Genomic DNA, 25819 nt, shown 5'->3' with positions numbered 1-25819 from the left:
GCTTTGATTCTTTCTTTCGAAAATATCACTGATTCCTGGGTGGTAGATTCAGGGGCCTCATTCCATGCCACACCTGATAAGAGATATTTTCATGATTATGTTCAAGGAGATTTTGGACAAGTTCGTTTGGGTGATGATAAACCCTGTAAAATTGTTGGAATGGGTAAGGTTCTTGTAAAACAACAGAATGGAAATCAATGGCTACTAAAGGATGTAAGGCATGTTCTAGATTTGAAGAAAAATCTGATTTCAACAGGGCAGTTAGGCGGTGAAGGTTGTGTGACAACTTTCACAGATAAAGCTTGGAAGGTCACCAAAGGAGCCCTGGTAATAGCAAAAGGTGAAAATGTTGGTACATTGTATTTATGCAATGGTATTTCTAACTCTGTTAATGCTTTAACTTCCAAAGGAGCAGAGGCAACATTATGGCATCATAGGCTCGGAGACATGAGTGAGAAGGGGATGAAGATTCTTCACTCAAGGAATTTGTTGCCGGGTTTGAAGAATGTTGATTTGGACTTCTGTGAGAATTGCATTTATGGAAAACAGAAGAGAGTCAGATTTCTCAGAGTTTGGGAAGGAAAAGAAGAGCGAAAAATTAGACCTTGTGCATACAGATGTTTGGAGACCTGCTCAGGTATCATCTCTCGGTGGCTCTCGTTATTATGTTACTTTTATTGATGATGCAACTAGAAAAACTTGGATTTATTGTATTAAGAATAAATCTGATGTATTTGATACTTTCAAGAAATGGAAAGCTTTGGTTGAGATTGAGACAAGAAAGAAATTGAAGTGTCTCAGATCAGACAATGGAAGTGAATATTGCAGCAAAGAGTTTGATAGGTACTGTTCAGAGCATGGAATTCGCAGAGAGAAGACAGTTCCAAGAACACCACAAGAAAATGGTGTGTCAGAAAGCATGAACAAAACAATCATGGAGCGTGCAAGGTGCATGAGATTGCATGCAGGGTTGCTTTTACAATTTTGGGCAGATGCTGTAGATACTGCTGTTTATCTAATAAACAGAGGGCCTTCAAGTTCCTTGGATGGTGGTGTTCCAGAGGAAGCATGGACAGGTAAAAAGGTAAACTACTCTTTTTTATAGCCTTTTGGTTGTGAGGCCTTTGTCCATATTAATAAAGAAAATAGAACAAAGCTTGAGGCAAAATCAAGGAAATGTATCTTTATTGGATATGGTGTTAATGATTTTGGTTATCACTTATATGATTATGAAAATCACAAAATCATTAGGAGCAGAGATGTAATATTCAATGAAAAGGTCTTGTATAAGAATCAATTGCAAGAAAAGAAACAGGAAAAAGAAAACAAGGAATACACAGTTCTTGATGAGATCACTGAAAAAGTAAAGGTACCTGAAAATAATAATAATCAACAACCACAACAACATCAACCACCACAATAGCAACAGGCCCCCCAAACACCTGGAAGTGGTGTTAGAAGATCTACCAGGATAAGTATACCCCCTGAACGATACTCTCCTTCATTATATTATTTATTGTTGACTGATTCTGGTGAACCCGAATGTTATGAAGAAGCAATGCAGGTTGAAAGCAGGAAGAAGTGGGAGCTAGCCATGGAAGAAGAGATGGACTCCTTAATGCATAACCAGACTTGGGACTTAGTCAGGTTGCCTGCAGGAAAAACTACATTGAAGAATAAATGGGTTTATACGCTGAAGGAAGAAGATGCAAGAAAACAAAGGTACAAAGCTAGACTTGTGGTGAAGGGGTTTGCACAGAAGAAAGGTATTGATTTTGATGAAATATTTTCTCCCGTTGTTAAAATGACTTCAATCGGAACTATTTTAAGTCTAGTAGCAGTTGAAGATTTGCATCTTGAGTAGTTAGATGTAAAGACAACCTTTCTCCATGGGGATTTGGAGGAAGAGATATATATGCAGCAGCCACAAGGATATGAGGTAAAGGGAAGGAGAAACTAGTGTGCAGGTTGAAGAAGAGCTTGTATGGCTTAAAACAGGCTCCAAGGCAGAGGTATCTAAAATTTGACAAGTTTATGTTTGAACAAGGTGATACTAGATGTCACTCTGATCATTGTGTTGGTCTGAAAAAGCAAAATGATGGCAGCTATATAATATTGTTATTGTATGTGGATGATATGCTTGTTGCAGGGTCTAACATGCAGGAAATAAATGTGCTCAAAAGAAAATTGACAAATTCATTTGCGATGAAGGATTTGGTAGCTGCAAAACAAATCCTTGGTATGAGAATAACTAGAGACAGGAAAAATCGCAAATTAACATTGTCTCAAAATGAGTACATACAAAAGGTGTTGAAGAGATTTAATATGCACAATGCAAAACCAGTTAGTACACCTTTTGCTAGCCATTTAAAACTTAGTAAGGAAATGTGCCCAAAGACCCAAGAAGACATGGATTATATGTCTAAAGTTTCATATGCATCAACAGTTGGAAGCTTAATGTATGCAATGGTCTGCACAAGGCCTGATATTGCACATGCAGTGGGAGTTGTAAGCAGGTACATGAACAATCCAGGAAAGGAACATTGGATGGCAGTGAAATGGATTTTCAGATATTTGAAAGGTACCACAAATCAAGCATTATGCTTTGGTGGTTCAAACATTTTTCTACAGGGATATGTTGATGCAGATATGGCAGGTGACAGAGATAACAGGAGGAGGATTACAGGATATGTATTTACTGTAGTAGGTGGAACAACTGTCAGTTGGGTTTCAAAAATCCAAAGTGTTGTTGCGCTTTCAACAACATAAGCAGAGTATGTTGCGGCTACATAGGCTAGTAAAGAAATGATTTGGTTACAAAGGTTTATGGGTGAATTGGGTAAGAAGCATGATATGGGCACGTTATACAGTGATAGCCAAAGTGCCATTCATCTTGCAAAGAACTTAGCATTTCATTACATGACTAAACACATACAGCTCAAGTACCATTTTATACGATCAGTGTTGGAAGATGGAGAGTTGAAGCTGGAAAAGATACACACTAGTCAGAATCCTGCAGATATGCTAGCAAAAGTTGTAACCAGGGAGAAACTGAGAATATGCTCAGTTTCAATTGGTCTTCAAGGATGACGATGAAGATGAGAAACACCCAGGTCCAAAGAGGGGTCATTGTTCAGCAAATGAAGCAGCGATGGAGTTGCTACAATCATTCTCCAAGTGGGAGATTGTTGGGTGTGGAGCATGATTATTTAGAGGTCTTTGTTTCAGCCGGATGTATACCCCAGGAAGTTTGTACACCCCTCCACGCGGGGGGTGCGTGGGGGACTTGTCCCCCCGTGGGGGTTCGAGGGGGCCAATCCCCCCCCGGCTGGGGGGTCCGGGGGTCAGCGGTCCTCCGGCGGGGGTTTCGGGGGCAGCGCCCCCGAAGCTAAATACAGATGTAAAATTGCCTTGTAAAAGTACAGTGGGATAAGCTTTATGTTCCATTACATGCGTTGGCGTATATCCTTACGCCAAAATACTACTCTCCATCTTGGTTGGGCAAACCTGCACTTGGGAGTGCGGTTAGGGCCAAACCCCATACAGATCCAGAGGTACAAAATGGGTATATGACAACATTAGACAAGATGGTTCCTGACAGGGAGGAGTGTGCTAGATGTTGATTTCTGGTAGCATCGAATGTGCTCTAGGCCTCAAATTTTGCAGGGAAGCCATGACACATGCATTCGACAATACCCAGAAATTGTTCTGGGAAATTCCACCCCGAGACAATTTTATTAAAATAATTAATTATTTTTAATGGGTGCCTGTCTAAACTTAGGAAATTAAAATAATTAAACTGGGGGTGAAACTTCTAGAAGAAGACAAGGATCAAGTCGAAATGATCTAAGCCATTGATTAGAATCTAATCTGGGTCGTTGATTGATCAACGAGAGGATTATAAGAAGAGGCTTGATGGGCATTTGGAAGATATATCGAGTGGAGATTAAGAGATTGATTTCTCAAGAGAGCAGCATAGAGCAGCTAGAGAGATCATCGAGGAGGTTTCTTGTAGTGACGGGCAGGGATAGTTTTCGGAGGAAGTTTTCCTGATCCGGAGAGTACAAGGCAGAGAGGGCAGAAAGACGTCTAGAGAGGCTGACGCAGGGTCAAGTAGAGCTACGCTGTGGAAGCGCAAAGCTTCAAAGGGAGGTTGTTTTTTTGCTGTGCAATAGTCGTGATCTAGTGGCGGAGTCGGGGTGTGAGACCAGGAGGCCAGAGGGCCAAAGTTTCTAGCCAACAGAGGAGCAAGAGGAGGTGAAGCGTAGTCCCAACAATAGTGACGAAATACTGCGCAGAAGCTCATCTCTAGCGCAAATCAGTGCCAGATCTTCCAGTGACAGGGTGAGATCATCTCACTACCTTTTTGCCTAGTGATATCTCTGTATTGGATAGCCAGTAAGGTATCCAAAGATTATATTAAGAAAACTACTGCTTAATAATACAAACCCTCAACTGCTGCATCGGTTTTCCCGCATTGAGTTTTTCTGGGGACGTTTGTCCAAAAAAACGATGTCACTTGTGTGTTATGTTTTTCTTCTTGCTCAATTCTTGTTTCCGTATCTTATTTAAGTGCTATCTGCACAGAGAAGAGAGGAGGCGGTTCAACTTTTTATTTGGTAGAGATGGTAACAAATGGGTTAAGAGATCAAGATCGGTTGGATGGTGCATCCAACTATGTGATCTGGAAGGCAAGGATCTCATGCCTTCTATATGAGCACAATCTCAAAACCTACGTCGATAGTGTGGTAGCTGATCCTGCAGATCTAGATCCACTCAAGAAGTACAACGTTGAAATGGTGAAGACCAAGTGGTTGATCCTCGACGGAGTGAGGGATCATGCTGTATGTCACATTGCTGGCAAAGGGACAACCAAGGAGATGTGGGATGCCTTGGCCACGTTATATCAGGGATCTTTCGAGCAATGAATGATGTACTTGGAGCAAAAAATGAGAGCCGTGCAGATGTAGAAGGGGGAACACATTGATCCGTTCCTTGTGAAGCTCCAAGAAATCCGAGACTCATTGGCAACTATGGGATCAACACCTCAACCTACCGAGATGGTGAGGCTAGCCCTGAATTTAGTCTCAGAAGAATGGCAAGTATTTGTCCAGAGTATCCTGTGCAGAGAGAAATTGCCGGTTTGGGAAGGGATGTGGGCCTCTCTTTAGCAGGAAGAGATGAGGCGAGACTTGGTCGAGTGCAAACTTGACAACAACAACAGTGGGACGAAGCCTAAGGAGGAGTAAGAGGAGGAGGAGGAGAATGCAACCCTTGCATTTAAGGGGTAGCATGAGCAACGAAAGTAGAAGAAGGATGTCTCAAAGATTAAATGTTTCTAGTGTGGTGAACTTGGTCACTAAGCTACACAGTGTCCTCTCAAGAAGAAGGACAAGGATGAGAAACATGATCTGCAGGCTGCAACTGCAAAGATCGAGGAGGAGTTTGCCATGATCGCCTAGATACCTCCAGGGGATAGGTGGGGTGATCTAATACTGTAGTTCGAAAGAATTGTAGATAGATAGGATCCTTGATGAGTCCACCTCTTGGATCAATACCTTGCTACGGAAGCCCATATCAGAAGTAGCAGGATGGACCAGTGTCAGTTGGTGCAGAGGAATGCTAGAGTGATAGTTGTGGTGGAGCGCTAGAGACTGAGTAGCGCAGAGCAGAGTTAACAGTGTAGTTGGTACAATGCAAAGTCTGCAGCAACGCAGAGGCTTCAAAGGGTCAGCACAAAAACTAGTAGCTGCCAGAACTCCAACAACATATGCATCATGCTGAACACCTATTCAATATTGTGGATGTTTTTCCACAATACTGGCCCTGCCACGGGGAACTTATATTTCATTATGGTTGGTGAGGATCCACTCATTCTGGTTGGTGGGACTGATGCACTACTTTTTGGGGTTGGAGGTTTGGCAAGAGGATGGGTATATCTTTGTGGGCCATGGCAGATATGTAGGGGACATGCTAAGGATATTTCGAATGGGGGATTGCAAGCCTATGTCTACTTCGATGATCACCAATTGGAAGAAGCTGCATGCTTTAGATTCTTTGTTGTTGAACCCCACTATGTAGCGTTAGTTGATCGGTTCGTTGATGTATTTGGTCAACACTAGGCCAAATATCTTTTTTGCAGTCAACACATTGTGTTAGTTTATGATGGAGCCCGCGAGGGTGCACTAGGTGGCTGTGAAAGATGTATTACGATGCCTTCGAAGCATAGTGGATTACATATTGGACTCTATCTAGTGGGATGGAGTTAGGTTGATAGATTGTGTAGACTCAGATTGGGCTAGTAGTGCTAGTGACCAGAAGAGTGCTTTCAGATGTTGTTTTAGATTGGGTTCGGAAATGGTGTCACGGTTCAACAGGAAACAAAGATTAGTGACATTGAGTTTTGTGGACCCTTAGTACATTGCAACCAATTAGGCTAGTTGTTGGGCTATTTGGCTTTGCAAGTTGTTGTGTGGCTTATTTGGTTAGAGGCTGAGACCAACTACGATATACTGTGATAATCAGAGCTGCATTAAACTCATGGAGAATCTAGTATTTCATGATTGGTCAAATCTCACCACTTCATCTGGGATTGGGTTCAGAGAGGAGTAGTGAAGCTTAAGTACATAACTAATGAAGAGTAGGTTGCAAACATTCTCACCGAGTCATTGCCAAGGGGGAAGCATGAGTATTCTAGAGAAAAGATGGGAGTGGTGAGAAATGGCTTCCTTGGTAAGAATGAGTGTTGAGAAAAGGTACCAAGGAGGGGTTTCTTTGTGCTTTAGCCTTTTTGCCTAGGATAACACATTAAAACACCTTTTTAGTAAGTGACTTTATGAGTTATTAAAGTCATGTTAATTAAAATTCACTTTAAGAGGTATTTTGTGTTATTAAAGACACTACGTTTTTAAAGAGACTTTATGAGAAAAGGTACAAGGTACAACTTAAAGTTATAAAGTGACTAGGGATACTCATTAATGAAGGGGGACACATGACAAAAGGGGGTCAAGTGAAGATTAGATCTCCATTACCTCTTCTCTTATTCATTTAATGTGGTTGTAGTGACATTCATTCTTCTTGATTCTTGTTTGTCGATTCACATCAAACAATTGTTATCACCTTTCGTCTCCCAATGACCTTTTTAATCCCATGCAGGTTGTGTTCACTTGTCTTTTCATTTCATTCGATTTGAGCTCCGAGGATTTTGTTAAGATCCATTAAGTTATAAAGTGATTAGGGGGACTCATTATTGAAGGGGGACACTGTTAGTTTTTGGTAGCATCGGAAGTGCTCTAGCCTTGAAAATTGGTGGAGAGACCAAGGCACATGAGTTCTAAAGAACCCAAAAACCGTTTGGTGAAATTCCACTTGGATTGTATTTTATTAAAATATTTAATATTTTTAATGGAGTTCCTAAGTCTAAACTTAGGGAAATTAAAATATTAATGGGTATTAATCAAAATATGGGTGAGAATGATTTAGAAGGCGGATCAAGTCATGTTTCAATCTTAGCCATTGATTAGAGACTTAATCTCTGCTGTTGAAGACTCAATAGGAAAAGTATAAAATTGAGGCCTGGGGTTCATTTGAAAACACAGAGAGATTGAGGAAATTGATTTTCTGAGGTGAGAAGTTCTCAAGAGGAAAATCGATTGGGGAAATCTTGTAGCTGAGGGGCAGTGAGAGTCCATAAGTACTTTCTGGAGAATACTGACAAAGAGGAGGAGAGAGCTTGCAGAGAGGCAGTGCAGTAGCCCGGAGAGCTGACACAGAAAAGCTGCATGTCACGAAGAATCCAGAACTGCTGGAACAACTGAAACTGCGGAAACAACCGGGAGGGCTGACGCAGAAAAGTTGTTTGTCACCCAGAATCCAGAACTGCCGGGAACTACCGGAACTGCCGGGAAAGCTAATAGAGAGCAGAAGCCGGAACTGCCAGGAACAACCGAAACTGTCGGGAATTGCTGGAACAACAGGGAAAGCTGATGCAAAGGGCATAAGAGGTGACATAAAAATAGCCAGGGTTAGTCAGTCTTGTGCTAGATCAACCAGAATTCTGCCGGGTGAAGGGAGGTAAAACTCACTGAGATTTTCCACCAATATTTTCTCTGTAAAGGATTGCTAGATGAGCATCCTAGATTTGTATTCAGATATTTCTCTTGCATAATAATAAAACCCTCAGAGTTGCTGCACCGATTTTCCCGCATTGGGTTTTTCTGGGGACTATTGTGTCCAAAAATAAGTGTGTCCTATGTATCTTGTTCTTTGCTCTGTTTTCTGTTTCATGAGATCAAATATTTAACTAGTGTAGGTTGCAGAAGTAATTTGCTTCAGTATTCAGAAGAATAACTTGGTGAATGTAATTCAAAAATCAAGTAGGTGAAGTAGATTTAGATTTGCTACTATAGGGGTTCCTTCAGGTTGTAGGAATTTTCACATGGTATCGGAGCATTGATTTTGAAACAAAAAGAGCAGATCCAATGCTAAGCAGAGAGGCCAAAAGCTGCACTTGGCAGCAATTCGAATCCCCTTGAAGGGATTTCACAGTCCTTGCCGGGAAGCAGATCCGTGGAAATCCCTCTTTGAGTGAGACGATAAAGAGGTACAATTTCCAATTCGAGAGTTTGCAGAGGCAGAGGGAGTGATGGTGATCCCTAGCACAGTGCTTGAAGGGTGCAGCTTTTGCTGGGGCTGAAATTCATTGGAAAAGAACGAATACACGTAGAAGGGGAATTTTCTCCTTAGAGAACTTTTTGCCAGAATGTTCAAATTTCTCACTTGCTGAGCAGCTGAGGAGTGCTAAGCAGTGACTAGAGGAGTCAGTTCGACGGTTGGATGAAATGGCATTGCATGGGCTCAAAGATTAGGACTGGTTGGAAGGTGCTTCCAACTATGTCATATGGAAGACCATAATCTTAGCTGTTTTGGAAGAATATGATCTCGAGGCCTACGTCAAAAGTGTTGTAGATGTTCCTGATGACAACGACCAAAGGAAGGAGTACAAGGTCGAGCAAGGAAGGAAAAGATGCTCATTCTCAATGGAGTTCGAGATCATGTGGTCTCACACTTGCAGGGCAAGGATACAACCCGAGAGATGTGGGAAGCCTTGTCTTCTCTGTTTGAAGGCTCTTCCAAACAATGAAAGATGTACCTAGAGCAGAAGTTGCAGCAGACTTTGATGCAGAAAGGAGAAGGGGTGAACCTCTATCTTCAACGTCTTTAGGACATTAGAGACCAACTTGCTGCAGTGGGGTCCACTCCTTAACCTACCACGATGGTGAGGATAACCTTGAATGGAGTCTCGAATGAATGACAAGTTTTTGTCCAAAGCATATTGGGTAGAGAGAAACTACCTTCATGGGAGGAGATGTGGGCGACTCTTCAATAGGAGGAGTTAAGGAGGGATGTAGTGAAGGTCAACCTTAGTGGCAATGGTGGGAGTGGAACAAAGACGAAGGAGGAGGAAGAGAACGCAACTCTGGCATCGAAGGGACATTTGAAGCCGAAACAAAAGGACATTTCGAAGGTGAAATGCTTCAGTTGTGGCGAGATGGGCTACTATGCATCCCAGTGTCCTTTAAAGAAAAAGGATAAGGATGAGAAACGTGATCCTAAGGCTGCTTCAGCAAAGATTGACGAGGATGAGTTTGCCATGAGTGCCCACACATCTCCAGGAGGGAGATGGGGCGATATTGAGCTATAGTCGGGAGGACTACATGTGGGCAGGATCCTTGAGGAGTCCACCTCTTGGATCAATTCCTTGCTACGGGAGCCCAAGATTCAATAATAGCGAGATGGACTTAGTGTCAGATGATGCAGTGGAGTGTTTGGAGGACAAATGTAGTAGCTGGGGACTAGAGACTGATCAGCGCAGAGCAAGGTTGGTAGAAGTGTAGTTGGCACAGTGGAGGAGTCAGCAACAGTGAGATTCCAACATTCATGGTATTATGCTGAACGCAATTAGGTTCAGTTAATTTTGGATGATTTTCAGTTGCTTCTCTCAGCGACTGAGTTGCAGTACGGATGCAGCGTTAGCAGCATAGCAAATGCAGTGTTTGAGAGGGAGTCGTAGTACAGATGCAACAGTGGCAGTGGCAGTGTCATGGGCAACAATATCGTAGCAACAACATCACAGTGTTGGTGGCAACAATAGTGTAGAAAGTAGGCGCTTCTGAAATAGAGCAATGTGTAGGTGGACATTGTTGCTAGAGCACTTTCCTCTTTAAGGGTGAGTGTTAGTTTTTGGTAGCATTGAAAGTGGTCTAGCCTTGAAAATTGGTGGAGGGGCTAAGGCAAGTGAGTTCTAAAGAACCCAGAAACCGTTTGGTGAAATTCCACCCGGATTTTATTTTATTAAAATAATTAATATTTTTAATGGAGTTCCTAAGTCTAAACTTAGGGAAATTAAAATATTAATGGGTATTAATCAAAATATGGGTGAGAACGATCTACAAGGTGGATCAAGTCATGTTTTAATCTTAGTTGTTGATTAGAGACTTAATCTCAGCCGTTGAAGACTCAACAGGAAAAGTATAAAATGGAGGCTTGGGGTTCATTTGAAAACACAGAGAGATTGAGGAAATCGATTTTCTGAGGTGAGAAGTTCTCAGGATGAAAATCAGTTGGGGGGATCTTGTAGTTGAGGGGCAGTGAGAATCCAGAAGGACTTTCTGAAGAATATTGACAGAGAGGCGGAGAGAGGTTGCAGAGAGGCAGCGTAGTAGTTGGGAGAGTTGACGCAGAAAAGTTGCCTGTCACGCAGAATCCAGAATTGCCAGAACAACAGAAACTATCGGGAACTGTTGGAATTGCCGGAACAGTCGGGAGAGCTGACGTAGAGGCAGCGCAGTAGCCAGGAGAGTTGACGCAGAAAAGCTGCGTGTCACATAGAATCCAAAACTGTTGGAACAACCGGGAAAGATGACGTAGAGGGTAGAAGTTGGAACTGTCGGGAAAGATAACACAGAGGGAAGAAGTCGGAATTGTCGGGAATGCTGACACAGAGGGCAGAAGTTGGAACTGCCGGGAAAGTTGACGCAGAGAGCAGAAGTTGGAACTGCCGGGAAAGCTGACGCAGAAGGAAGAAGCCGGAACTGTCGAGAACATTCGGAATTGCCGGGAACTACCAGAACTACTTGACACAGAGGGCAGAAGATGTGACGCAGAAATAGCCTTAGTTAGCCAGTCTTGTGCCGGATCAACCAGAATTCTGTCGGGTGAAGTGAGGTAAAACTCACTCGGATTTTCTGCCATTATTTTCTCTGTAAAGGATTGGTAGATGAGCATCCTAGATTTGTATTTAGATATTTCTCCTGCGTAATAATAAAACCCTCAGAGCAGCTGCACTGGTTTTCCCACATTGGGTCTTTCCGGGGACTATTGTGTCCAAAAATAAGTGTGTCCTATGTATCTTGTTCTTTTCTTTGTTTTCTGTTTCATGAATATTTAATTAGTGTTGGCTGTAGAAGTAATTTGCTTCAGTATTCAGAAGAATAACATGATGAATGTAATTCAAAAATCAAGTAGGTGAAGTAGATTCAGATTTGCTATAGTAGGGGTTCTTTCAATGTGTAGGAATTTTCATAGACACATGAAAAAAGGGGGTCAAGTGAAGATTAGATCTCCACGATTGATCTATGAGAGCTGAGATTTAATGTCAGCAATAGATCAAATGGGTTAAGGTTTCTCCTCATTATGAGGAACTAAAAACGAAGAAAGGGCAAAGGAGCCCCATTATTCTTCAAGTGCTTTGTTAGACAAGAGAGCAAGGAGCAAAGGAGAAAAGGAGAGGAGGCTGTGATTGTTATTAGCCATGAATATGTTCGGTTGTGGGCATTGAACTATATGCAAACAAACTGAAAGAGTGGGGCTATAGGAAACCAAAAATTTCTACACACTGGTGCATTGAAACCTTACCATGCAAGATTTGTAGACTGATGTTGACCTAATAACTGTTTGACACCTCAAGTACCCATTACCTCTTCTCCGCTATTCATTTAATGTGGCTGTAGTGACATTATTCTTGATTCTTGTTTGTCGATTCACATCAAACAATTGTTATCACCTTTCGTCTCCCAATGACCTTTTCTATCCCATGCAGGTTGTGTTTTCTTCTGACTAGTATGCATTTTCTTCTGACTATAGTTGAATGGCCTCAAGCCATTTTCATGTTGGTTGAGACCCAACTTGAGCTTGCTTTTCAATTTTGGATATGTGTAACTTGACTCCACCATTACGTTTCTAGCCTGGCTAACCATTTTCTAGTCTTTCTTTACCCATTTTATTGATTGAAAATAAATTTCTATAACCTTAGTTCACTTTAAGTATCAATTTGTTGGTACAAAGGAAGTTTTATCTATTCACAAATGAACAAATGTATGTGATGAATATATTATTACACAACCTATGGTTAACCATCATCCTCATCAGGGGAGTCCTTCCTCTGATCAATCAAATTATAACTTCTGCATTCCAAAGAATCTGAATTCTAACCTGTCTACATTCCAAAGAATCTGAATTCTAGCCTGTCTACATTCCAAAGAATCTGAATTCTAACATGGCCTCTTACAATAGATGTTCTTGAAGTCATAATAAGAAACGTTCCATTCGAAAATATCACCAAGAGATATTTCTAATAAAAGTTAACCTAGGAAGGATAGATGCTTCTATGATATTGTAATATTGTTCTAAGCTTCAATGATCTTTTGTCTTTTTTCCTTTTGTGCTTTGAGGATAAAGTCTTCCTAGACACAAGGGCATGTAAGGTAACTAATTTTTATTAATAATTATTGTCCTTAGAACTCTCATATCTCTTGAGGCATTGTAAATATGACAATCATATTGATTGCATATCACCATATTATGAATCTTTTACATTATATACACATTTGAAATCTCTTGGATTATATGACCTTTTGCCTTCACCTTATGAACAATAAATGCTCATGGCATACCGTTATGACCAAGGTGCATCATAGTATGTTTATGCCATTTCATGCTATTCGAACTATTTTTTTCATTTTGAGATGCTTTTCGCCTCATCCCCCATCCCCCACCCTTGGGCCATTATACACAGTACATTTTTTTGTCTCTGTGGTTTTACAGAGTATATTTTGTATACATGCTATACATTTTGCCAATTGGCTGTTTTTCCTAACAATTGGTGACTGATTGTTTCTCTAGTAATTATGGATCTGTAAATTTTGACATTAAATCTATCGTTTGGAGCTATAAATTTACATTCGAGGGTAGTTTGCTAAAGTTTTTGTTTCTTTGTTGCAGGGTAACCCTGTTTTAGGTGTTCATGTATACCTTTATTCAGATGATGTCCATGAGGTGAAGTGCCCTCAGGGTTCTGGAGCAGCTCCTTGGCCAAATCAAGCGCTTTGTCATGCAATATCTGATGCAAATGGGAAATTTGCTTTTAAGTTTATTCCATGTGGTACATTTTCTCATCTTCGTTTCCAATCAGATAGTGTCAATTTTTCCATGTGTTCATAGGTATGTTAGCCCCAAGGCTAGTCCATATGTGAAGATAATTCAGTTTCACATGGCCGGTGAAGTTGGAAATTTTATTTGGTTGTGGGGATGAAGGGAGGGTTAGCATATTTTAGATATGGCCGTGTTTATAACTCATGGATATTTTTTGAACAGATCATATTATCAAAACTATAACTGAAAAGTTGGCACTATAGCATAATATTTTGTGAGGTCAAATCAGTTGCATTTTAGTGTTAAATATTCCTTGTTCCACTTTTGTTTGTTTTTTGCATCATCAGATTTTTGCATCTAAGCAGACATCTTTTTCTGGATTGCTCTAAATGTAATGCCTCTATTACTGCTTTATTTTATTGAGCACTGTTAATGAAGGGGTTTCATATTGGATTTTCTGGTTTTCTTGGGTCTAGCTTGGGTGGTTGGGAGGAGGGTTGTTATCCTTCCCACCGAGGTTCAATTTCTGCAAGTGACATGTTGAACTCTGTTGCCTCAAAATCTAGCAGGTATTGTGAGTGGCCTCACAAGACAAGGACTAGACCAAGGGACAGCACTATAAGGTGGAGGCCCATTGTCACCTACAAGCCTTAGACTTCTAACTTAGCACTGTTCTGATAGTTTACGTGAATACCCCTGTATATGTGTTGAGTTCAAGTGGCTGCTAGGATAGGCTAGGGAAAGACATTCAGCGAAAGGACAAGGCTCAAACTAGCAACGACAAGGTAAAGCATTCCCTCCAAAGACCTATCTAGGGCACAAGTGACCGAGGGTTTAATGAATAAGCAATGATAATAGGCTTACGAAGGTACACAAGGCCGAGAAAAGTATTCACAAGATAAATATGATCAATATTTAGGACATCAAGCCTTCAAAAAGCCCCAAGTTGAAATTGAGGGCTAAATTAGGGTTTACCCTAGGGCTAGTGATGTCAACCTTAAAATGAAATAATTCACTATGGAAAGGCAATGATTTTGAGGCAACGAGTTACAAACCAGTTGTAGAAACCTCCCAAAAGCAAACACACTTGCCCAAGTGGAATTCAGCTCGAGCCATAGCCTAGCGACTTGCCTTAAAGTGTTGAAAATTTAAGTAGAGGTTGAAAATTTAGGTTTAAGGTAATTTTTATGGTGTTATCACCTATGTGGAATATGAATGGCTTGATCTTAGGTGTTGGAGTCTAGAGGGAGATCTACTTATGGAAGAATCAAACCTTAGGATGGAGTAAGCAATAATGAAAAACTCTAGCTAACATTTTATGAGGGGATAAAATAACTAAGGAAAGCTTAACATGAAGATTCACTCAAGGGATTGCCACACACTTTTAAGGGTAATGCATACAATACTTTGTCAAGATATCTTAGAAAAAGATTCAATAAAAACTAGCACATAGAAATCCTAACAATAACCATTCCATGCAATAGCCATAGAAGATATTCAACATTATAGAATATTTACAAGAAATGCATGGAGCAATGTCGCCAAAAGCAAATGCTCCACAAAAGATCACATCTACACAAGATACAAGTTTATTTCAGCTATGTCAAAATCTTTTAGAGAGGCCGAATTGGTCCACAAGTGATGATGAAAAGATGAATGAGATGACCTCTATTTATATGAGGTCTACCTCAGCAACTAATTTATGACTAATGTAGCGCCTAAGACAAGTCTGACATAAAATGACGTTGGCTTACAAGCTAACCGACTAGCTAAATGACAAAATAAACCATAATTTCCCACACGTGTGAGTTGTATCCTTTAAAAAGGTTACGCCATACCCTTTTAGGGCTCCAAATGCCATGTCATGGTGAAGTGAGGTCTAAAAGAATGCCATGATGCTAGAATCATCCAAAATTTGAGGAAAGTCCCTCAAAGCCAATTCAAATCGTCCTCTAGGGTCGCAAGTTAAGCTGGGGTGCCATCAAGTCATCTCCATGGGTATCCAACAGTCAAAACAAAGCCTCTTCTCTCAGTGGGAGACCATCCTCATCTAGGCTTTGAATTAAGTCTTGCCCATCAGGTTGTGTCAAGACTAGCTTGGGGACATGCTGGTTCCAGTGGTGTCATCATGAGAATCCTATATGCTTGGTCAAAGTAGACCACTGTCTTGGATTTTGAAGGTCCTCTGGGAAATGTAACAACTGCTCAAATCATCAGGAGACCAAACTCTCTCAATGCTGCATCTACTAAGCCATCAATCTCTTGGAAGATGCTTGGATACTTGTAGAGTGGGTGACGTAAAAGTCGGGGCCACTGTAGAACACCTGACAAAAACAACATGAACTCAAGTGAAAGCAATCATCCATCAGAGACTAAGATCATATATGCATCTAAGTGGAACAAACTTGAATACTAAGGGCATACTAATACTTAAAGAAGGATCACCTTTCGATATCTAACTAGACCAAGTCTCGTAAAGGTGTTCCCTACCTTGATAGAGGTGGCTAATGGTAAACCCTATTAGGTGCTTCCAATCCTCAAGGGAAGTGACATTTCCAAGGTCAACCCCTCAATCAATAGGCATTAGTGTAGATGCATGAGAATGGAGAGGAAAAGGCCTCTGGCCAAGTGCCATGGTCAGAGGGACCAACTAATGGGGAGTCCACATCGTCAGTGTATGAATGTAAAGGAGGGAGGCTTGCTTTTTCCACCTCTCTATTGCACCTTTTACCTTTTCTTGATAATGCTTTCTATTACGTTGCATAGCTCAAGGGTTAGGGTTTGCTCTTTATGATGTAGCATTTTATATTACCCTTTAAGATGAGATACTTCATCGCTCATCAGGGTTAAGACATGCAAGGGTAGAGCTCATGCTAGGCATTTTGATTTTCTTTCTTGTGGCCATGATATGCTTTTCCATTCTTTTAGTTGCATCAACCTCCAAGGCAACAGTCTTCTGGTCCTACCCAAGGAATATGGACATGTGGGTGCCAAATGCCAAAGAACCAATGACAAGTTAGACCCTAAGAATGGATATGGTATATGGTGCTTGTAACACCTTTGGATAGTGTTACCCCTTGGCACTGTTTCATACTACCTCTTGTTAAGCTTTTTTCTGACCTTGTTCTTTTTCTTTATTTCATTTAGTTCTTTTCCTTTAGATATGCATTTCATTGCATACTATTTGGGGTAGAGGCCTGATTGTGAGGGGGCATCGCTCGAGCTTTATGTTGACTTTTGAATTATTTATTAATTTTGTTCTCAATCTTGAGCTTACAACTCTTTTAGGGTTAGGATTTTCTCATGGGACAATGAAGAACAAAGGTTTTGGTGACATGACAGCCAATCCATGAGCAGGACAATGAAAATCAAGAAGGATGGGGAGTAGTATGGATTGGCATATGGACACAGTACACCTTTCAAAGCCCCCACTAAGAGAACTCAACCCAAGAGTGACAACAGTTGGGATGACTATGATCCACCATGGAAAAATGTGGCATATCGCATAAATTTAGGGCGTTTTATCCATTGTCCAACTCAACCAATGGTCACCCCTATTATGACAAGATGACACATAGATCAAGCCTGGTAAGCATAATCATCAAATGCGACTGAGTTGAGCAAATGTAGGAAGCATCTTTTGCAAAGTGTTCAGGGAAGGACCATAGATCTCCTTCGTGGAACTTCTATCTATATGTGATTTTTTTTTTTTTTCCTTTAATTACCACTACATATCTGTGGTAACAGGGATCAATACATATACTTGTGATAAATTCTTTGCACATATATGCTATATTGCCTGGAGTATTGTTGGTAAACTTTGTTATGTATGGCAATTTTAGTGTGAATTGTTTGTTTACACCTGAGTGGAGTATATTTCTCATATAGAAAACAACTTTACTTTCTGGAAAAGTTCTGTTGAAGATCAAGTTTCTTTGCTATTGTCATTGTCAATATCTATTTTTAACATTATTATTTTGGTGTGAGTTAGTGACAGAATTTTACAAATTATGTCAAAGCATCACCTTAATAATAAATATCTGTTTTCAGGTTTGATTTTTGACTCTCCTAAATATTGCATACAGGAAAATACAGGTTGTTGCCATTCTACAAGGGTGAGAATACAATATTTGATGTTTCACCTCCATCTATGGAGGTTCTGGTTGAGCACAGTCATGTTAATATATCTCAGCCATTTCAGGTTAGAAATTGCTGGCAAATTTGTTGTATAATTTTGTACACTCTATTAGTTAGTGTAGTTGTTTCTTTCATTTTAATGAAAAAGTAGATATGCTGACAGGAATATTGGTGCTGGCCACTGGGAAGTACAAGTTTAGGTGGGGAAATAAATGGATGCAATAGAATGGGAGTTGTGTCATTTCTTGCCTTGTAGTATTGCATGTTGTGGATTTGAAAAAAAGATAAAAATAAATGAAACAATTTCTTGTATTGGCAAAGTGTGGTCAACATGACTGGCAAAAGCCATCCTAGAGTATTATATGCATCTTAAACATCTTAAGATGCTTAGGAATATGTATTTTGCCTTGAAAGCAATTCAACATAATACATATATAGTTGTTCTGTTGGTTGGAGAAATATAATAATATATATTCAAGCTTAACTTGTGGAATATTGATTACATGATAATTGGGAATGCATCAAACAAGATAGAGAGCTAAAGATTGGTGTAAATGTTAACAAGCTAGGCTCAAGGTAAGAATAAAATTACTAATGTTAAGTAATGACGAATGCTAACTTGATGAAATAAAATAAGTTTTAAGTCAAAGGTAAAATGTAAAAATGTCAGTTAAGGCTGCTTGGAAGTGGTAGCGAAACCAGGAGAAGGGAGTGACAATTTTAAGAGGCTTCTGGGTCGGAAGCGAATCGAGAGTGATTTTTATATAATATATATTTTTATATATTTTGATGTATATATGTCAACAAAAGCATGTAGAATTGATAAGTTAGTTATAAAAAACATAAAAACATGGATTAAACCATATAACATTTGCCATCACTAAAGTTGTACTTTTAAGCATTACCAAACTATAATAACGAATATCAAACATGAAATGAAATATTTCAACTTTCATGAAGCATCATAGTCATAATTCATTTACCAATGAGTTATAATTGCCAACTTCAAACTTAAATTGTCATATATTGTTTACAAAAAAGCCATAATAAATATGAAAGAGTCAATAGTTATAAAAAGTACTAGAAACTAGTAAAGACAAGTAAATATATTATCTACTACATTTTCCTTTTGCCATGAGAAATTTCTAATTTCTTTTCTTGTGGATTATTGGGAGTCTCCTCCTGCATAGTCAGACGACCATGTCCAAAACTAGAAGGTACATGACCTCCACGTGACGTTGCAGATGGAGGTGGCAACAAAGCTGGTGCAACTTGAGCACTGCTAGTGGATGATGAGGTGGTGGCATGGATGTTGATGTTGTTGTTGCTACTTCATCACCATCTTTCAAAAGTTCTGCTTTCAATTGTTCCAAATGTGAGGCTCCATCCTCCAAATTGTCTTGTTCCATGTTGCTGTCCCAAGTGACATATGCTTGAACATATTGAGCCTGGTCATTATAATGTGTCAACAACCTCAAGTTGTAGTGTACATAAACCAAGATTTTTGCTGGGTTTTCATTCAGGTAGTGTCTTTTGACATTGTGGATGAAGTTGTAGGTGCTCCAACACCTCTTTACAAAAGAAGTATTAACCACCTGTGAAAGAACTTTCATTACCAATTTTGCCAAAGGCCCCGGAGAGCCATACATGTTCCACCACTCAACAGGATCCATTCTATCTCCATCATCAATAACATGCAAAGAACCAAGTGCTCCAGTTTGACTAAAGTATATGTTTAACTCTCCACGCAATCTGGCACACTCCTCCCTGTTAGGCACGAGCTTGTCTAATGTGGTCATATAGCCATTTTGTACCTCTAGATCTATATGGGGTTTTCTCCTAATCACACCACTAGGTGAAAGTTGGGCCAACCAAGATGGAGAGTAGTATTTTGGCGTAAGGACATATGCCAAGGCATGGAGTGGAACATTAAGATTGTCCCACCTTTTGACCACATGTTTGTGAATATGATCATACAAGATGAGATCTTTTAGCTCAACAATATCTTTTATTTTCTCTAGCATGCTATCCATCTGCTCATACACCTCCCCAATCATTGGCGCATCTGTATCTACAAAAAAAATATTGTTATAAATGGGGTTGGTGAATTGCAAAACATTCCTCACACCTCTCCAAAAGTGACCATCAAGAACGATGTCCTCCACCTCTTGAAAATCTTCCCAGTCAGATGTTGTTGCAACTGTGTCCTTTAATATTGGCCATGATTCATGTCATACCATGGTAGCCAATGCCTCCCTTACCTTCAAAAGGTTGTTGGAGAATGCAGTTTGGTAGCTATTAATTCAAATTCTCCTTGGGCTTAATAATTGCTTATGAACTTTCTTTATATTCTTGTGTTAATTTATTAGATCTTATCATCAAATAATTATTTAGTTCATAAACAATATGGACAATGGACACAAAAAATAGGCTCCAAGCTAGGGTAAACCCCTCCAAGGGGAAAACCCAGAAAGAATCGCTTATAGAATCTGCTTCAAATGAAAACCAAGACCCAAACCTTAGACCAAGTCCTCCTCCAAGCACCAAGCCAACCCTCCAAGAAGCCTTTCCAATCAAGTTTGAGATCACTGAAGATAACAATAGTCAATTATGCTGTAACCAACTTCCTGCTTCAATTTCGGCCCCAAACTTCGACCTTGTAGCAACTACGGAAACCCTAATTATCACACGTGTTAATTCTTCAAGAAGACTTTCTTTCGACAAGACAAGGTCCTCGAAAGTCGAACTTGATCAAATAAGAGTATTTGGCTCTCCAACAACTTGGATTTGTAATTCAACTTGCAACAATTCAAACCTGCAATTTTTGGCCTTCCTTGAAGCTGTAGAAACCCTAGCTTTCGCACATGTGAGAGAGTAAGACCTAGAAACAAATTCTTCTTCTTTCTGCTTGAGTTCTTCTTGCTTTATAGACCTTTGCACTTGCTTCCTTGACGCTGCCAGCTTCAAATCAAACTTCTTGATGAGAGAGATCAAATTGGTGATCAAATGTGGTCAATGCAACCTATATTTATAACATTTTTGATGAGGTCGAATAGCCTCTTTTAGGCCGACTTGTCACTACTAGGGCCAACTTGTGCTTGGAGATTTCTAGGTCTTTCTAGACTCAATCCATATCTTTTACATGTTACAACTTACTCGACGGGGTCTTTTATAAATGATAAAGACTCTTTTGACTCAAGAAAAATATTCTTTTGACTTGACAAACCCTATAAGCACGAAGAACATACTTGACCTAGATGATCATCAAAATGGAGCATGAAACCCATGCTCAAAATATTATTTTTCATTCTTTTTTTCTTTAAGCATCAACATCATGACCAACATTGTCATGATAGTAAGGCCTTAACTTGACAAACTCTTTGTTATACAAGAGAATAATGCTGGGAGCCTTTATGTGAGATATGACACTACCTCTTCAAGGCACATACCCCATCCAGATTTTAACTAGGTATGTCATTTTAGGACTATTCTTATCTTGGATTCCCAATCCTTAAAGAATATCAGTCCTCTTCGACCACTCTTGTCTTGGATACATGTCCAATCCTCAAAGAGTATTGGTCCATTTCCTATCTTGGATTTTCTATCCTTAAGGAAATCACAAGTGCTTATCCAATCCTCCATCCACCATTCTCTCTTCACGACCTTCACATAGACGTACCACTGTTAGTCCTAGCCTAGTGCATGACACATGAAGAAGAGAATACAAACGTGGTGTTTATCATCACTCTTAACTAGAGAGATCCCTATTTCCTCTTGATTAGGAAATAGATTCTTGCTCCTATTCTTGGAGACTCCTTTACTCCCTCTCAAATAGAGAGGAGATTCCCGTTGAAAAATAATGTAGCTATGGTCGACATTTTTCATTGCAAGAAATGAAGAAGAATTTATTTTTGTCACCCACAAGTCGGCCCAACATGACCTACAAGTTTGCTTCAACAAGTCCTACATGTCAGTCCCATTAGGGCTAATTAGCTCACATATGATGCCTATCTATATGAGCTCGTTGGCACACATTTCGATCATAAAATCAACACAAGTTCAATTTGCAATTACAGGAAGAAGAAACCACATGTGCGGAGAAGAGGAAAGGGTTTCTTTGATTTGCGTTGACCTTATTCTTTGAACTAAAGTTGACCGAATTTGTCTTGGGCAGTTTTACTTATGTTTGGGCTTCTATTTTGTGTCACCTTGTGACCAACAATCTTCATCATGAATTCTTCCTTCATGAAGACTGAAAGCAAGCTTGAATGAGCCACTAACTACAGGGCTTGGAAGGCAAGGGTTGAGATCATTCTTGAAAGGAACAAAGTCTTTGGAATTGTCACAGGTAAAGTCACTGAACCATCTGATCAAACAAGAAAAGATAAGTGTCATGGAGATGATATTTTGTCAAGAAGCATTTTATTAGATTCTGTTAGGGATCATTTGATTCCCTCTATTGTTGAACATAAGACTGCTAAGGCTACGTACAATGCTATCATTGGATTGTATACCATTAATAATGTGAATCAATCCATCACTCTAAGAGGTCAACTTCGTAACATCGAGATGGCAAAGAATGACATAGTCTCATCATATTTTGTCAACTTTCAAAATATCTCAAATTAGAGACCAACTCAAAGCCATTGATGAAGAAGTATCTGATAAGGAATTGGTAGCTATTGCTTTGGGTGGTCTCCCTAGATCTTGGGACTCATTTGCATCAGGTATTAGTGCAAGAGAGAAAGCTCCAACTTTTGAAAAACTATGGGCAACATGCACTCAAGAAGAGTCGAGACTCTATTCTAGAGGAGAATTTGAAGATCCAAGTATAGAAGCATTTGCAGCACATGCATAGGGAAATAAGAAGAAGAAACCAAATTTTGGCAGATTCCAAAGAAGTGCTGGTAAAAGACAAGGTCCAAGATCTGCTTCAAGGAAGGATTCTACCTCTCTTAGAAGACCTTCTCCCTATCGAAGGAGAAGAGATAGAAGAGATAGAAGAGACAACAAAGATAAAAGAGATAAAAGTGATCTAACAAATGTTCAATGCTTTCGTTGTCAAGCTTATGGTCACTGTCAAGCTCCATGTCCTCAAAAGAATCAGAGAGATGACTATGGAAGGGATGATGATTGTAAAAGAAGAGGATGACATCATGCATCTGTTGTTGATCTAAATGAGCCATCATCAAAGAGGAGGAATAAGAGAAATGATTTTGAATTTGAACACTCATTTATTTGTGCTCTTACAGGTTCTATTGAAAATGATCATGAAATTTGGCTTGTGGATAGTGTTGCTTCTAGGCACATGACTGGAAATTGTGATCATCCATCTGAATTACTTGAAAATAAGTTTTCTCAGAAGGTCAAGCTTGGAGACAATGGAAAATATGAGGTCAAGGGCATTGGTTTGTCGCCTTTCCAATTAGAATCCAAAGGTAATGTATCCATTGACAATATTTTATATATTCCTAGTTTAAAGAAAAATTTGTTGTCCATATCATCCCCTGAAGAAAAAGGATATAGAGTTTCTTTTGACGATGGACAAGTCTTAGTGTGGAAGAAAAATGCATCCTTTGAATCTGCTAAAGTTATTGGGGTATGAATTGGAGGACTATATCATCTCCTTGGATGTTCATTCGATGCTCTTCTTCACAATATTATAGAACTTAGTGAGATTTGGCATAGAAGGTATGCTCTTATGCATTACAAAGCTTTGGGAAGATTGAAAGATTTTTTTAAAGGAGTACTTGAACTGAAGATAGATCATGATGGGGTATGCAAAGGATGTGCCCTTTGGAAAATTTTTAATGGAAGATGCACTAGCAGTGATAGTAGATCCAAAGGAATATTGGATCTTATACATTCTGATGTTTGTGGGCCCATGCCTGATAAAACCTTGGGTGGATGCTTATACTATGTATCTTTTATTGATGATTATTCTCGCAAAACCTGGATTTATCTTCTCAAGACCAAGGATCAAGTGTTTGAAAAGTTTCGTGAATTCAAAGCACAGGTTGAAAATACTAGAGGAAGAAGAATCAACACTATATGGTCTGACAATGGTGGGGAGTATGTATCAAAAGAATTGATTGATTTCTGTAGGGATGCTGGAATTAAGATGGAGTTGATTATTCCCTACTATCCTGAACAAAATGGAACTGCAAAGGGAAATAATAGAACTATAATGGAAGCTATCAAAGCCATGCTTCATGATCAAGAATTACCTATGTTTCTTTGGGGTGAAGCCGCACGAACTTCTGTCTACGTTGAAATCGGGTGTCCACATCAAATCTTGGATTACAAGACTCTCGAAGAAGTTTTTATAGGTGAGAGACCGAATGTTGAACATTTCAGAATCTTTGGTTGTCTAGTTTTTGTTCATGTCCCCAAAGAAAAAAAGGACAAAGTTGGAACCATCCGGGAAGAAGGGTATCTTTGTTGGATATAGTGAGAATTCAAAGGCCTTTAGGGTCTATATTCCAGGCCAACTATATATTGAAATGTGTAAGGATGTTATATTTGATAAGGACGCTGCATAATGGAAATCCAAGGGTTCAAACTTGGAATATGATGATGAAGTAGAAACTGCTCCAAAGAATGTGAAACCAAGGCCCCAGGAACTTGTATTTGTAAATGAAGATTCACATGAAGAAGACGTTGATCATGAACCTGTTGAATCTACAAAATCTCCTGTTGCCAAGACAAGAAAGAAACCTGCTTGGTTAGAGAAGACATTGAAGGAAGCTGAAGGTCATGCTGTTGCTCATGGGACTTTCAGGGAAAGTAAGAAGCCTAAAAAGTACTTTGGTTAGACAACCTTGATGTGCAAGATCATTGAGTCCGAGCCATCCTCCTATGAAGAAGCTGTTGAAGAGCAAGTATGGAAAGATTCGATGATTGAAGAATATCAATCTATATTGAAGAATGATGTTTGGGAGATCGTACCTAGACTTGAAGGAAAGTTCTTTGTGTCCTCAAAATGGATCTACATGATAAAACATGTTACTAATGGAAGTGTGGAAAAATACAAGGCTAGATTTGTGGTTCATGGATTCTCCCAGAAGGAGAGAGGGGATTATGAAGACACCTTTGCTCCCGTTGCGAGGTATGCATCTATTAAATCTGTTATTGCTCTTACCTCTATTGTAGGTTGGAAGCTACATCAAATGGATGTCAAAACAACTTTTCTAAATGGGGTCATTGAAGAAGAAGTCTATATTGATCAACGTCAAGGGTTTGAGATTCATGATAGAGAGACACGTGTTTGTAAATTGAAGACGACCCTGTATGGCTTTAAGCAGGCCCCTCGTGCATGGTACTCCTGTATTGATTGTTATCTTTTGAGTCTTGGCTTCAAGAAGAGCGATGCTGATCCAAATCTATATTTCAAGGTTGTTGAAGGTGAACCCTTGATATTACTATTGTATGTAGACGATTTGTTTCTGACAGAGTCAAAGTATTAGTTGTTCATTGCAAGAGGGAGTTAGTTTCCGAATTCGAGATGAAAGATCTTGGCCTTATGCATTACTATTTGGGATTGGAAATTTGGAAAAAGCTTGATGGGATCTTTGTGGGCCAAGGCAAGTACATTGTTACTATTCTTCAGATATTTGGCATGATGGACTACAAGTCCATGGACACTCCTATGGTGATGAACATGAAGAAGATTTGGGACATTGACTCAAAGTTATTTGATCGTACTATCTATCACAAATTGATTGACTCGTAGAACTATCTTGTGAACACTAGGACTGGTATTTGTTATGCAGTGAATACATTGAGTCAATTCTTGGTTGAGCCTTGTCATGTACATTGGGTTGCAGCTAAACACATATTGAGGTACTTGCGAAGTACCATTGAGTATGGTCTGATGTATGCTTTTAATGGTGAATGGAAACTGTATGGTTTCACTGATGTTGATTGGGCTGGTATCTTTGATGATAGATATAACACCTCTGGATATTGTTTTAGCCCGGCCTTCGCTATGGTTTTGTGTTCTAGTAGAAAAATAAACCTCCGTTACTCTGAGCAGAACTGAAGCTGAATACATTGTTGCTAATGCTGCTTGTTGCGAGGCTATATGGGTTTAAAAATTGTTCTCTGATTTATTTGATCAAATGTTAGAGCCGACTATTATCTATTTTTATAGTCAAAGTTGTGTGAAGCTATTTGAGAATCTGGTGTTGCATGATAGTTCAAAGAATATTGAAATCAAATATCACTACATCCAAAATATTGTCCAGAGAGC

General features: G+C 39.6%; 1 protein-coding gene across 1 annotated transcript in view; it reads left to right on the top strand.

Moving 5' to 3' along the window:
• The window catches only part of LOC149246976 (Carbohydrate-binding-like fold), a 312430-nt gene that overhangs the window by 80611 nt on the left and 206000 nt on the right, over positions 1 to 25819 (top strand). Inside the window, exons 9-10 of the mRNA XM_089458086.1 lie at positions 13282 to 13441; positions 17517 to 17632. Coding sequence (XP_089314212.1) covers positions 13282 to 13441; positions 17517 to 17632 — 276 coding nt within the window. The remainder of the gene's footprint in view (positions 1 to 13281; positions 13442 to 17516; positions 17633 to 25819) is intronic.

This window comes from Pinus tabuliformis, chromosome 7 (assembly GCF_031772625.1).
Source record: "Pinus tabuliformis cultivar Carrire ecotype Pingquan chromosome 7, CPIR1, whole genome shotgun sequence".
Taxonomy (NCBI): domain Eukaryota; kingdom Viridiplantae; phylum Streptophyta; class Pinopsida; order Pinales; family Pinaceae; genus Pinus; species Pinus tabuliformis.
Note: the sequence above shows the minus strand (reverse complement) of the source record. Positions and strands in the feature narration are given on the sequence as shown.